Source organism: Meriones unguiculatus, chromosome 6, assembly GCF_030254825.1.
Source record: "Meriones unguiculatus strain TT.TT164.6M chromosome 6, Bangor_MerUng_6.1, whole genome shotgun sequence".
Classification (NCBI taxonomy): domain Eukaryota; kingdom Metazoa; phylum Chordata; class Mammalia; order Rodentia; family Muridae; genus Meriones; species Meriones unguiculatus.
The window spans coordinates 34,260,070-34,272,815 of record NC_083354.1 but is presented as its reverse complement, the minus strand read 5'-3'; the positions used below and the strand labels follow the sequence as shown (position 1 = coordinate 34,272,815).

The following is a 12,746-nucleotide window of genomic DNA, read 5'->3' as shown; positions in this document are numbered from 1 at the left end:
GAACAAGGGAAAACAGTGCCCCTTTGTGCCTCTACCTCAGAGTAGGAACACAATTGGGAATTTCAGAAGTTTTGCAGAATCTGCAAAAGGAAATTGAATATTCTCCAGTAGAGTGTAGAACTGCTGAACTCTAAACTGTCTTTGGGGAAAGGGCTGAGAAGACAGAGTAACATCTTAATTGTCCGCACAGCGGGACCGGGAATCACGTAGGTGCGCCTCTGGGCATGTTTATGAGGGCATTCCTAGGTCCATTTAACAGAGGAGAAGAAGGCTCACCATCATTGTGGGTGGCAATCCCGTGGGGTGGACTCCGAGATTAAATAAAAAGGAGAAAGTGGCCTGAGCATCAGCGTTCATCTCTCTGCTTTTTGAGATCACAGGGATGATCCTGCTTCTGCCTAAGACTGTGATGGACTGTGTCCCCAAACTGTGAGCCAGAATAAACTCTTCTTTCAGCTGCTTCTTTCAAAGCAATGAGAATAGTTAACTAATACAGTACTTCGCTCCAAGTAACGCTTATTAAGAATGTCTTGGGGCTGGAGAGATGGCTTGGTGGTTAGGAACACTTGCTGCTCTTACAGAGGATTGGGTTTGGTTCTAAATACCCACATGGTGGCTGACAGCTGGCTAAAAAGTCCAATTCCAGGGGCTTCACTCCCCTCTCCCACCTCTGCAAGCACTATATAGCACACACACACACACACAGAGTTCCTTTTTTTCTTTGAAAATAATTTAGAAGTCAGCCCAGTAGAGATAACTTTAAAAAGAAAAGAATTTAGAGATTTTTTCTTTTGTCAAGTGTTAACAATTGCCTTTCCTAGACTAAAGGAAAGAGAATAAAGTGACTGATGACTGAATGCAAGACTTGAGAGGTGGGGGAGGGGTCGGTTACTGGGGACAGAAGGCTGAGCCTAATGAGGGAACATTGCTGGCGAGGTTTAGATAGCAATTCAGAGGGTGTGGTAGGGTTACATGGGTCAAAAAGTTTTTTTGTTTTTTTAATACAGCATTCTGCCTGCATGTGTGCCTGTACACCAGAAGAGGGCACCAGATCTCACTGTAGATGTTTGTGAGCCACCATGTGGTTGCTGGGAATTGAACTCAGGACCTTTGGAAAAAGCTAATGTTCTTAACATATGAGCCATCTCTCCAGCCCCCAAAAGGCATTTTTTAAAAGACTTTTTAAATTTATTTTTTCATGTATGAGCGTTTTGCCAGCATGCATGTAGGTACACAATACAGTGTACACAATACAGTCAGAGGCAGGAGAGGGCACGGGAACCCCTGGAATTGGAGTTTTTAACCAGTTGTGAGCCGCCATGTAGGTGCTCGGAACTGAGCCCTGGTCCTCTGTAAGAACATCAAGTGCTCTTAACTTGAGCCATCATGTCTCCAAACCCACACTCACTCCCTTTATAGAATCAGGCATCAATATAAAGCAAGGTTTTGTTTGATTTTAATAACCCAGAATTCAAATGTTCCAAAGAGTGAATCTGTGTGCTCCAGAGTCTGGTTAACAAGTGTTTATAAAGGAACAGGGATTTGATTCTTTCTTACATCATTTCATTCCACCAACCCTTTCTAACAAAAGACCACTTTTTTTTTTTTAAGACAGGGTTTGTCTGTGTAGGTCTGGCTGTCCTGGAACTCACTATGTAGACTAGGCTGGCCTCAACTCAAGGGATCCACCTGCCTCTGTCTCCTGAGTGCTGGGATTAAAGACCTGTGCCAACACCACCTGCCCAAAGACCTCGTTCTTAAAACAACACTTATATCTCAACCCTGTGGATTGGATTTCCCCTTCAAATGGTTTTTATACCTGAATTATTGGCTCACTAGCTTTGCAGCTATTTCTGGAACATGCTGTGTAACTAAATACGAAATTGTTAATAATTAATTGAATAGCTTAAAAACAAAAACCAGCCAGGTGTATCTCAAAGGAGATGAGAAAGTACTAAGCCTGTTACAGTTGGGCACCAAATAAATAACAAGAAGGGGTGCCTGCTTGCTAGTTCCATGTGGTCAGGTGCCTCTGGGCAATGCTGCTGCTTGTTTTTTCCCCTCTTTCCCTTAACTTGTGCCTGTTCATAAGTAAAAAGGCAATAATAATATAGGTGTTGGTATAATGTTCTTGTGGAATGTGTACAATTTACCCCTATTCATTCAAATGATGATTTCTCCACCCCACTATCTGGTTTCAATCAGGACATTGCACTGTGATGTTTATTCTAAGCATCACCTGTCTCAAGTTTGTGTAAACATGCTACCATCTGTTCTATGTAATGTCAATAAAACAACCAGCCAGTGCTGAGCAATGGAAGAATAGGGTGAGACATCCTAGTGCAGAGGGAGGAGAAGGAAGTGGGGGCAGCAGGTGGGGGAGGAGGAGTTCAGAGGAGAGATCAGCAGGAGAGGACTAGGAACCATGAGGAGAGATGAACCAGACTTAAGATATGACTAAGAGCTATTATAATGTGGGAAGAAATCTGACTGGTAGGAAGCTATGTGGGCTTGGAGGTTTAGGATGGAGTAACTATAGCCCAGCACTGTGCTCTAGGTTAATTAAATAAATCCTAGTCTCTGTATGGTGATTTGGGTGTACAGCTGATTTAGGAATAACCACTGTTTAACTAAAAGATATATCAATAATAAATATTAATAATCAACAACATATAGGCCCTCAGTTTTCCTAGTTAGTTCACTTTTGGTCTACAATAGGAATTAAATTAAAAATGAATAGTTTAAAAAAAAATCCTCTGAAAAGGAGTTACTCCAAGTCAAAACATTGGTAAAATGCCAAGTTGAATCACCATCTAAGTTTAGACTCTGATGCAGAGGCCTGGCTCCTGAGGGAGGTTTTCCAAGGTTTCTATAGCAGTGATTTCCATAGCCTTACTATGATATACAAAAGTAAATGTTAACGTGCATGCGCAAATGAAAAACATTCGAGTAGCAGAAACCCCAGCATTGTGATCCCCGATCTCTGTCACTTATTCTAATAAACACTGGGTGATAGCTCAGTGTGTGCAGCACCCACCCATCAAGTGCAAGGCCCACACATGCACACATGCACACTCGCTATCTCCAAGTGGTTTCTTCCTCCCCTTTTCTAACATGCGTGTGCATATGAATGCCTGTGTAATTTCTTCCATGCTAAAAGTGTTAAGGAATCTGGGATGGAAAGAAAATGCAGTGGATATACTTTTACATTTGAGAATCCTTGTCTGAATGTACAAGTACTGCAACCAAAAAGACCTACTACACCAATGGGGATAATGGTCAACCAGCCATTTGGGAGCAGCTTTGGAGAACTTAGAGAAATCAGTGTCATGGGAGACTGTGGGTCAAGGGCACCGGCTTCACAGTGGCCTCAGTTCAGTGGCTGCCTCGGTCCTGTGTGAGCTGCACTGCCTTGATTAGCTATCCTCCTAAGTGTTTGTTTGTTTTGTTTTGCTTGGTAGCTGTAAAGGGAAGCTTTTCCAGATTTTTTCTTCTTAAAGTTCATTATTGGTATGCAGAAAACTACTGATTTTTGTTATTCATTTTGTATCTTAAGACTTGACTTAAGGGGCTGGAGAGGTGGCTCAGCGGTTAAGAGAGCACTGTCTGCTCTTCCAAAGGTCCTGAGGTCAATTCCCAGCAACCACATGGTGGCTCACAACCATCTGTAGTAAAATCTGATGCCCTCTGCTGTCCTGAGGCACACATGCAGGCAGAACACTGAATAAATAATAAATAAATCTTAAAAAAAAAAAAGACTTGACTTAAAGTATTTCTTCAATCTAAGAGTTCAGATGGAGTCTTTAGGCTCTCTTAAGTACCAGGTCATTTAATCTGTGAATAGGGGAATTTGGACTTCTTCCTTTCCCGTCTGAATCCCTTTTATTTCTCTTCTCTTACTGCGTCCATGCTGCGCTTCCAACTTTGCAGGAAATGTTTTCTGTTTTTCTCCATTTAGATGTTTGTAGCATATAGCTTTTAAGAAATATTTGTTTTTATGTGTATGGGTGTTTTGTCTGCATTTCTGACTGTGCACCATAGCATGTCTGCTGTCCTCAGACTTCATAAAAAGGTTTTAGAGCCACTAGAACTGGAGTTACAGAGGGTTGTGAATCACCATGTGGGTGCTGGGAACCAAATCTGGGTCCTATGTAAAAGCAACAAATGTTCTTAGCTGCTGAGCCATCTCCAGCCTCCGGATCTTCAAGTATTTTGCTGAGAATGTTTGTGCCTATGTTCATCAGGGAAATTGGCACATAGTTTTCTCTGTGTGTTTGTGTATCCTTATCTGGTTTGGGCATTAGTATAATACTGGCTACATAGAATAAGTTGTATTCCTTCCAGGTTGTTAAGATTGCCAATTCTTTAAGAGTATGGTAGAATTCCCAGTTGTGAATTTGTTCAGTCCTCGGTTGTTGGTGAGAGTGGGTCATGGTTATCCACCACATCTGGACAGCTCCTGTTGGGCTACCCAGGCCACGTTCCATCAGTCAGCCTAAGAAATCACTCCCCCCCACCCAAACACGTTATATGTTCATGCCATCTGTTCTGTTCTTTTAGAGAACTGTGACTAAAATATTGTCCTAACTTCATTGCTCATTTCAGAAATATTTAAGTTGTTTCTTAATTTTTGTAGGTTGTATGTATTTAGGAATTCAGCCATTTTTTTCTTAATTTTACTTCTTTTTAGAATAGAAGCTTTCAAAGTTTTCCCTAATGACCCTCTAGATTTCATTGTGTCTATTTTAATGTTCTCTTTTAATCTCTAATTTTATTAATTTGGAATCACCCCATTGGTTATTTTTCCTAATTTTTGTTTTGTTTTGGTTTGTTTTTTGAGACAGGGTTTCTCTGTGTATCCCTGGCTGTCCTAGATCTCACTCTGTAGACCAGGCTGGCCTCCAACTCAGAGATCAACCTGCATTTGCCTTCTGAGTGCTGGGATTAAAGGTGTGTGTCACCACTGCCTGGCTATCACTTTAAAATGTAAGCTCTCATAATCTTTTCTGTAGGCAAGTCTGTGGGAGCATTATCTTTCTTAATGATTGACGGTGGGAGGGCCCCGCCTACTGCGGGTTGCTTCACTCCGAGGCAGGAGGTCCTGGGTGGTATAGGAAAGCAAGCTGGGTGAGCCACGGGGAGCAAGCAGTAAGCAGCATTTCTGTCAGCAAGCAAAGTAAGACAGGGGAGTTATATGCCTGAAGACCGGACTCTTCCTCAGATTTCTGGCTATGAATCTGTATTCTTTGCCATCCCTTTGTAAGGAATTGTAAGCAAAGCATTTCCTTGAGTTCTCTGTGCTGTGCCAACAAATCTATCAAATCTCAGGAGGGGACCCCAGGAACCATAATAGCCGATAGGTCAGAAACACAAGTCAGACCATCTGGGCTTGTGACTGGGCACTGGAAGCTGGGAGCAGTCATGGGACGGAAGCATCAAACTGTGGGATCTGGTATTCTCTGTCTGTCTGTCTGTCTCTGAGTCCAGGTCACTATGTATGGTAGCCCTGGCTGGCCTTGAACTCACAGAAATCAACTAGCCTCAGCATCCGAGTGCTGGAGTTAGAGCTGTTTGCCACCATGCCTGGACCTTACCACTGTGTCTGAAGGGTCAGAACTGAATAAGGGTCAGAACTGAATGGATGCCATCCCGGTAGTGACTGGTGCAGAACCCAGAATGCTGAGAAACTTCACACGGGACTTGGTGAGCAGAGCTCACAGAAGTACTTTATACTGTGTGAATGCAGGAGGCTTTCTCTCATACCGGAAAGTCTCGGTGGGGCAGGACGGCCCCTCTGAGTGCAGTCACAAATATCGAAGGCTGGCAGTTCTGACCAGGTAGAAAACTGTGCGCTGTAGGTCTCAGCTACTCTGGAGGCAGGAAAATCACGTCAGCTCCTAAATTCAAGGCCAGTCTGTTTAGTAAGGCCAGATTATTTATTAATTTTTGAGCCAAGGTCTCATTGTAGCTCAGATTGGCCTTCAACTCATTACAGGGGTAAGAATGACCTTGAACTTCTGGTCCTACTGCCTTTACCTCTGGACGCTGGAATTACAGGCGTGCATAATCACACCCAGTTTATGTGCTGCTGAGGCTAGAATCCATGCCCTCCTGTATATGCTGAGCAGGCGCTCTACATCCCCGGTCTCAGATCTTCTTTTAAAACCAACCAAACAACCAGCCAGTCAACCAACCAACCTCTCTCACCCCAGCCTTCTTCACTGTGGTGCTTGCTCAGGGGTGGGGGCGCTCCCCCACTTGGCAGCACAACGCCAAGACCCGGTCTAGCTTCAACGCAGGAGTCACTGTGCGCGCGCGTTCACCCACACCGCTTCCAAATTGTCCACCGCGGCGCTCCGTAGCAAGCCCTCGACAAGCTCCACGTCGGCCGCGCAGGCGCCCTGGGCGCGTTCACCTGCTGCCGTTGTCGCCGCCGCCGCCGCCGCCGCCGCCGGGGCTGGATGGGGGGCCCGAGGCCAGCCAGTGGCACCCAGGAAGAAGAGACGCGGCGGCGGCGACGCCAACACCCCCAGGACGAGCGCCCCGAGGTGCCCGCGAGCCCCACAGGAAGGCGGTGAGGTCCGGGCCCGGCCGCCCCGCGGGGAGAGACGCCGCCGGCCCCTCGCCGCGCCATGTTCAAGAAACTGAAGCAGAAGATCAGCGAGGAGCAGCAGCTGCTGCAGCAGGCGTTAGCCCCTGCCCAGGTACGCTGTCCCCTGCGCCGGGACCCCGAGGGCGGCCGGAAGCCCTCCCGTGACCTTCGACCTCGCTGCAGGACCGGCCCCAGATCGGAGCCGAGGCCAGGGTTCTGGACCGGCCGGATTCCCCAGCCTGGCTTCTCCCAGCTCCACCCCCGTGCGGGGTGGCGGGGCCAGTCGTGACATCTGACCTCGGAGTTTCCCCACTAAGGACCGACCCGGCCTGGGAGATGGGTGCGATGGTTCGGGTCCTGCTTTCCCCGCCCACACGAGACCCTGACTCTGGTTGACGGCGTGGGCGGGGCAACCCAGATCATCTGTGGTAAATGACCTCCGACCGAGGTCCGCTCTGTGTCACTGCGCATTGAGCCTGGACTGGCCAGGACTCGGTGCGTCCCCTGATTCCAAACCCTGATTGAGGCGGAGAGGGTCGAGCCGGCCCGGGCGGGCCAGCCTGCCTGCCGGAGCGCAGGACCGCGGTCCAGCGGCCAAGGCTGTCACGCGTTAGTCACTTCGCATGACTCGGGGGATGGCGGGCAGGGCGGAGGGGCAGACACTGGGCCGGACGGGCAGGGAGCCTGTCAGCAATCCCGCTCTTTCCAGGAAGGTGGTTGCTTTTAAGGGAGTATGTTTCCGGGGGAGAAGGGGGCGTGTTCGTGTTAGAAGCTGACTAACCCTCCCGAGCAGTCCTCAGGGCCGGTGGTGTGAACGAACGGAGGGCTTCTGCTGTATCTCTCGCCAGTTTTTCTGAGCATCAGTGGATTGAGCACTGACTTCTTCCTTCAGTTCCTAGAAACCTAGAAAGCCCGTAGTTCAACAGAGGCTGTGGCTTAGCTAATTGGGGAGCACTTTGGGTGTTTAATTATAAGGAGCCAGCTTTCTGTTTCTAGAAATGTATTCTGAGAAGATTTAGGATTTGAAAACATTTAGTTACATGGTTTTATTTTTTCTTTCCTTTTTTTTTTTGTTTGATTTTGTGTGTGTGTGCCCTTGTCAGTGTGGGTGCATGTGTGTATGTGTGTCTGTGGAGGCCAGAGGACAACTTTGGTGTCATTCCTCAGGCATTGTCTTTTTTATTTTATTATTTAAAAATGGATTTATTTATTTTATGTTGCGAGTGTCTTACCTGTTTGTGTGTCCGTATACCGTGTGCATGCTTACTACCCCCAGAGGCCAGGAGAGGGTGTCGGATAGCAGGGAATTTGAGTAATGCGTGCTTGTGAGCTGTTATGTGGGTGCTGGGAACTGAACCTTGGGTGGCCTTCTCCAAGAGAAACAAGTGCTCTTAACCTCTCTGTGCCATCTCTCCAACACCCCACCCCACCCTCTTTTATATATAAAGTTTCTTCTTGGTCTGGGATTCACCAAATAGGCTGGGCTCTCTGGCCAGCAAGCCTGGGATCTACCTGTCTCTGCTTTCTGAACACTGAGATTACAAGCATGTGCCACCACGTTTGTCTTTTTTAAAAGTGGGTTCTGAGAGGGGCCTCAGGTGGTCGCGTTAGCAGCTGAACTGTCTTGCCAGCCCTGGTAGCACTCTGGGGCCGGGGAGGAACTGGCTGAATAAATTCTTAATAATAGGCAGCTGATTAATATGCAGCATTAAAAATAAGCAGCATTGACTTGGGTCTCTGCTGAGCATTGTATTTAGTAGTTAACATAGGTTAATCTCATATGCACATGAATATATGAGGTAGATATTATTTCTCCTATAGACAAACATGTGCTGAGGCCCAAAGGTAATCTAATTGCTACATAGTATCAGAGCTGCAGACAAGTGTGGTTTACATAAAATGGTAGATGTTACAAGAGACAATATAAATGTAGCATGTAATTGTTAACCAGTTTTTGTGGCAAAAGGAAATGTTACGTATTTTTATAAGTGGCTGTTAACCCAGCATTTGAGATGTATGAAGGATTTCATATTCAGCTCTAGCCAGGACAACTCATCAAGCCCATGTTCCGGAAAATTAAACTATAAGTGTGTGTGTGTGTGTGTGTGTGTGTGTGTGTGTGTGATGAATACAGCTTTTAAAGGATATGCTGTAAGATATTAGTAGTATATTTAATGTACTTATATTTAATGTTAAGCTTTTTTCTAAAAATGAACTGCACTCGTTCAGTAGCAAAGGGAATAACAACAAAAGCTTGTCGCATGCTAAGCTATTAGAGCTTCTGGTCCCCGTGGCCCAATACTGTTAGAGAAGCAAGCATCTGGATCAGATGCTGTGTGTAAGACTGAACCCTGCATATAAGACTTAAGATAGACTTCGGATAATCGACATCTCCACCTGGAACAGAGAAGCGACTCGGCTGTATCTGCTGCCAGGAGGGCTTGAGCTCAGCAGTAAGCTGGTTAGTGCTTTCAGAGAGCTAAGGACCTTTCACTCATAAACCAGCATTCTCCTTTGAAGGCCTCTCTTTTTCCATAATTATACATTTGTGTTTTTAAAGCAAGGTGTCTTCAGTTTGTGTCTTGTCTTGATGATTCAAGGTATTGTTTTGGGATATAGATTGCTTTCTCTTGAAGAAACTGCCAAGCCTTAAGGATTTTTGAGACAAGGTTTCTCTTATACCTCTTGCTGTACTAGGACTCACTCTGGGTTTTCTTTTCTTTTCTTTTTTTTTTTTCCTTTTTTAAATTTATTATTTATACAGTGTTCCACCTGCATGTACACCTTCATGCCAGAGGGCACCAGAACTCACTATAGATGGTTGTGATCCACCGTGTAACCGATTGCTGGGACCTTCATGCCAGAGGGCACCAGAACTCACTATAGATGGTTGTGATCCACCGTGTAACCGATTGCTGGGAATTGAACTCAGGACCTTTGGAAGAACAGTTAGTGTTCTTAACCTCTGCTCCATCTCTCCAGCCCGGGACTCACTCTGTAAAGGAAGATAGCCTAAACCTCAGAGATCCACCTACACTGCCATTGGTCCCCTAGTGCTGGGAATACTGCCTGTGCCACCCCACTCCCCATCCTCACTGTCTTGAAGTATTTTTTGTAGCCCTGGTTGTGCTGGACTCTCTTGTAGACCAGGCTGGTCACAGAGATTCACCTGTCTCTGCTTCCCAAGTGCTGGGGCTAAAGGTGTGTGCCACCACTTCCCGGCATGAAAGGCTCTTTTTGCTTATTCTTAAGTTTGTTCTTGCCTACCCTTGCCCTAAGCCCTACAACTCCAGCTCCCCTCTCCACCCTTATTTTTAGTTACTTTTTGTGTTTTATAATGTTCCTTAAACCAGGACTTCCTTTGTAGCACCAGCTTCTGAATAAGACAGAGAGACTTATTATATTTATTGTAAGCTTAGGCACTGTAGCTGGGGAGATTCTCAGCTCTTCTAACCAATGTAGGCCTGGCCTACATTGCACCACGTGGCCCATTACCTCTTCTCAATACCTTTTCCCAGTACTTGTTTTTCTTTGCTTAAGGCTGGCCACTCTTTCAGACTCCAGTTCCTCCCCAGAGTTCTACCTCTGCCCAGAAGTCCCATCTTCCTTTCTTGCCTTTGCTATAGGCTGTTCAGCTCTTTATTAAACTAATCAGAAAGTGTTGGAGTATTTATAAAATATGATGCAGCCAGTACCAAAGTCTGGCCTGTCTGTTGGTACAAAAATCAGCATTTGATACAAAGACAGTTTTACACAGTGAGCAGAAAGATTTTTTCATTTTGTGCTATCAATCTGCTCCCTGCTTTTTGAACTATTGTAAACTTTGTGTATATTAAAGCTAATTACCTGAAGGGTTCTTTATTGCATTTTAGTATAATAACCTAAATTTGGGCATTCAGGTTGTCTGTTTCTTGAGAAGCTTTTGTGTGCATGCTTCCTGGTTTTTAGCTTGCTTTCCTTAAGAAATATTGTCTTGATATATTAATTTCCAGTGAGTTCCTGTCAGATGCTGATGGTTCTGGGCAAACTTTTCAAAAAAGTTCCATATAGTAGCAATAGTGCTAGTATTTGCTGCCTGTGTGCCTGCGTGCCTGCCTGCCTTCCTAGGCTGCAGAAGAATTTAACATGCTGGCCATCTAACTCCTAGTAATTTCTGTTTGGTTCGTGCTAAGGTTATTTGAATCTTTTCTTTGTGGTCATTATTTTAAGTAATCATTTGCTCATCAGATTTGATTATTTGTATAATTATTATGAGTGTGAATTAAAGGTAAAACATTTCAAATCAGGTTTTGCTTAATTTTTTTAAGTAACACATGCATTTTGGATTTTTTTTTTAACTCTGTAGGATTAATTTACTAAAAGAAACATTAAACAGACGGGGCTATGGATATAGCTCAGTGGTAGAGTGCCTGCCTGACAAGGCCCTGTGTTAAATCTCTAGCGCTGTAAACAGACAAACACTTCTCCAAACAAAAAACAAGCATTTGCCAAACATATTTGAGGACCAAGGTTCTGATTCAAGTTCTGTATTAATTGTGATAAATTTGGGGATGTGTGTGTTAGTGAGTGTGTGCTTGTGTGTGTGGTGGATAAGTAACATTTCTTCTGAATTTTCGTTCTCATACTAATTATTACTAAATTACTTAAATATTATAAAAACGAAGACATGAGAGGATAAATACTTTGAGTCTACATTTCTGAAAGACTCATCAAGCTGCAGAGCAGAGGCTGGCCCCAGGGGCGTGGGTGGATGTTACTGTGTGCTAGTTGGCTGGTTGCATTGGGAACAGGAAAAGTTTGGAGACGACTGGCCATGGTGATCTCGCAGAGTGGAAGTGTGCCTCAGGGCACAGCACACCACACACGTTCAGATGGTAAATGATATGCTGTGCATGCTTTCTTACAATTAAAGCACTTTTAAAAACAACACGTAGGCCCTGTTTGAAACCTGCAGAGTTTTCATTTTTTGGTTTTTCAAGACAGGGTTTATCTGTGTAATAGCCCTGGCTGTTCTGGATTCACTTTTTAGACCAGGCAGGGCTTGAATTTATAGAGATAATCTTGCCTCTGCCTCCCAAATGCTGGGATTACAGGTACACACCATCACTGCCTGAGTTGTTTACTTTTTTAAGTAGGGCCCTGAAATAATAGTTAATGTGGTAGAAAATTTACAAACCCCAGCAAGAAGTCTCACAGGTGACAGAGGAGCCATATTATAAAGTTAAGTTTACAAAGTGCCTTTGCTTAAACTGTCCTAAATTCCCAAAGAGCACAGCGAGGGGAGAGTCTGAGTTTGTCCTGAGTGTGTACAGTCTGTGTTCCTGCCAGTGAGAAGTCAGTGCTTATTGATAATGCTTTGTATAGAATTCTATTGTTACATTTTAATAAAATACACTTTGTTCATGTGACTTTTAGAAAAAGAATCCTCCATGCAGCTGTCAGCAGAGGGGAGAGAGGCCAGACAAGTGCATAGGCCAGCCTCACTGGCCTGAGAAGATTCCCAGAGCAGTGGTTCTGAACCTTCCTGGTGCTGTTACTCTTTTAACAGTCCTCATGCTATGGTGACCCCACCCATAAAGTTGTTTGCCCTGCTACTTTGTAACTATAACTTTGCTACTGTGAAAGGGTCTTCCAACCCCCAAAAGTTTGAGACCAGCAAGTTGAGAACCACTGCCCTGTACTTAGGAACTTTGACTCAGAACCAGGATTTATGGATTTGACACTAGACAGAATCTCAGGATGAGCACTTAGGACACAGAGCTGTGTATATTTTTAACAGCATTTTGATACAGGGCTAGGTACAAGGCTTAAGAAAAAGAGTTCAAAAGTAAGATAGACCCAAGTGTGGGTACGGGCTCCTCAAGGGAGAGTAGGCGGTTCCTCCATTATCTGTCTGTACATTTTGGTGGCTCATAGGTTACTTCTGAAAAGGTTGCTGAGAAGCCTTCTCTCTCAATTTTGCTAAGTGGCCTTGGGGATGTCTGGGTGGAGTAGCAATCTAATAAAGTGACAGCAGGAACCACAGGATTGCAGAGTCCCTCCTAGAAATGGGTTTCTGCTGAGATTCCTAGGAATTGCAGGTTTCTGCCTGGGAAGGGAGAAAGGCCATACGTAGTTGGCTGTGCCAGGGTTGCTCTGCCCCAGCACATGCCTG

At 45.0% G+C, this 12,746-nt stretch overlaps 1 protein-coding gene across 12 annotated transcripts in view; it reads left to right on the top strand.

The window, feature by feature from the left end:
* The first annotated feature begins 6,409 nt into the window (after nt 1–6,409).
* Nucleotides 6,410–12,746, top strand: part of Golga4 (golgin A4) — an 87,227-nt gene continuing 80,890 nt past the window's right edge. For 6 of the 12 annotated variants that reach the window (XM_021652220.2, XM_060385078.1, XM_021652216.2 and 3 more), the window contains exon 1: nt 6,411–6,704. In XM_021652220.2, the coding sequence (XP_021507895.1) occupies nt 6,633–6,704 (72 nt within the window). In that variant the 5' untranslated portion in view covers nt 6,411–6,632. Of the gene's footprint in view, nt 6,705–12,746 lie in introns of all 12 variants that reach the window. The other 6 variants (XM_021652221.2, XM_021652219.2, XM_021652218.2 and 3 more) reach the window with 2 other exon arrangements.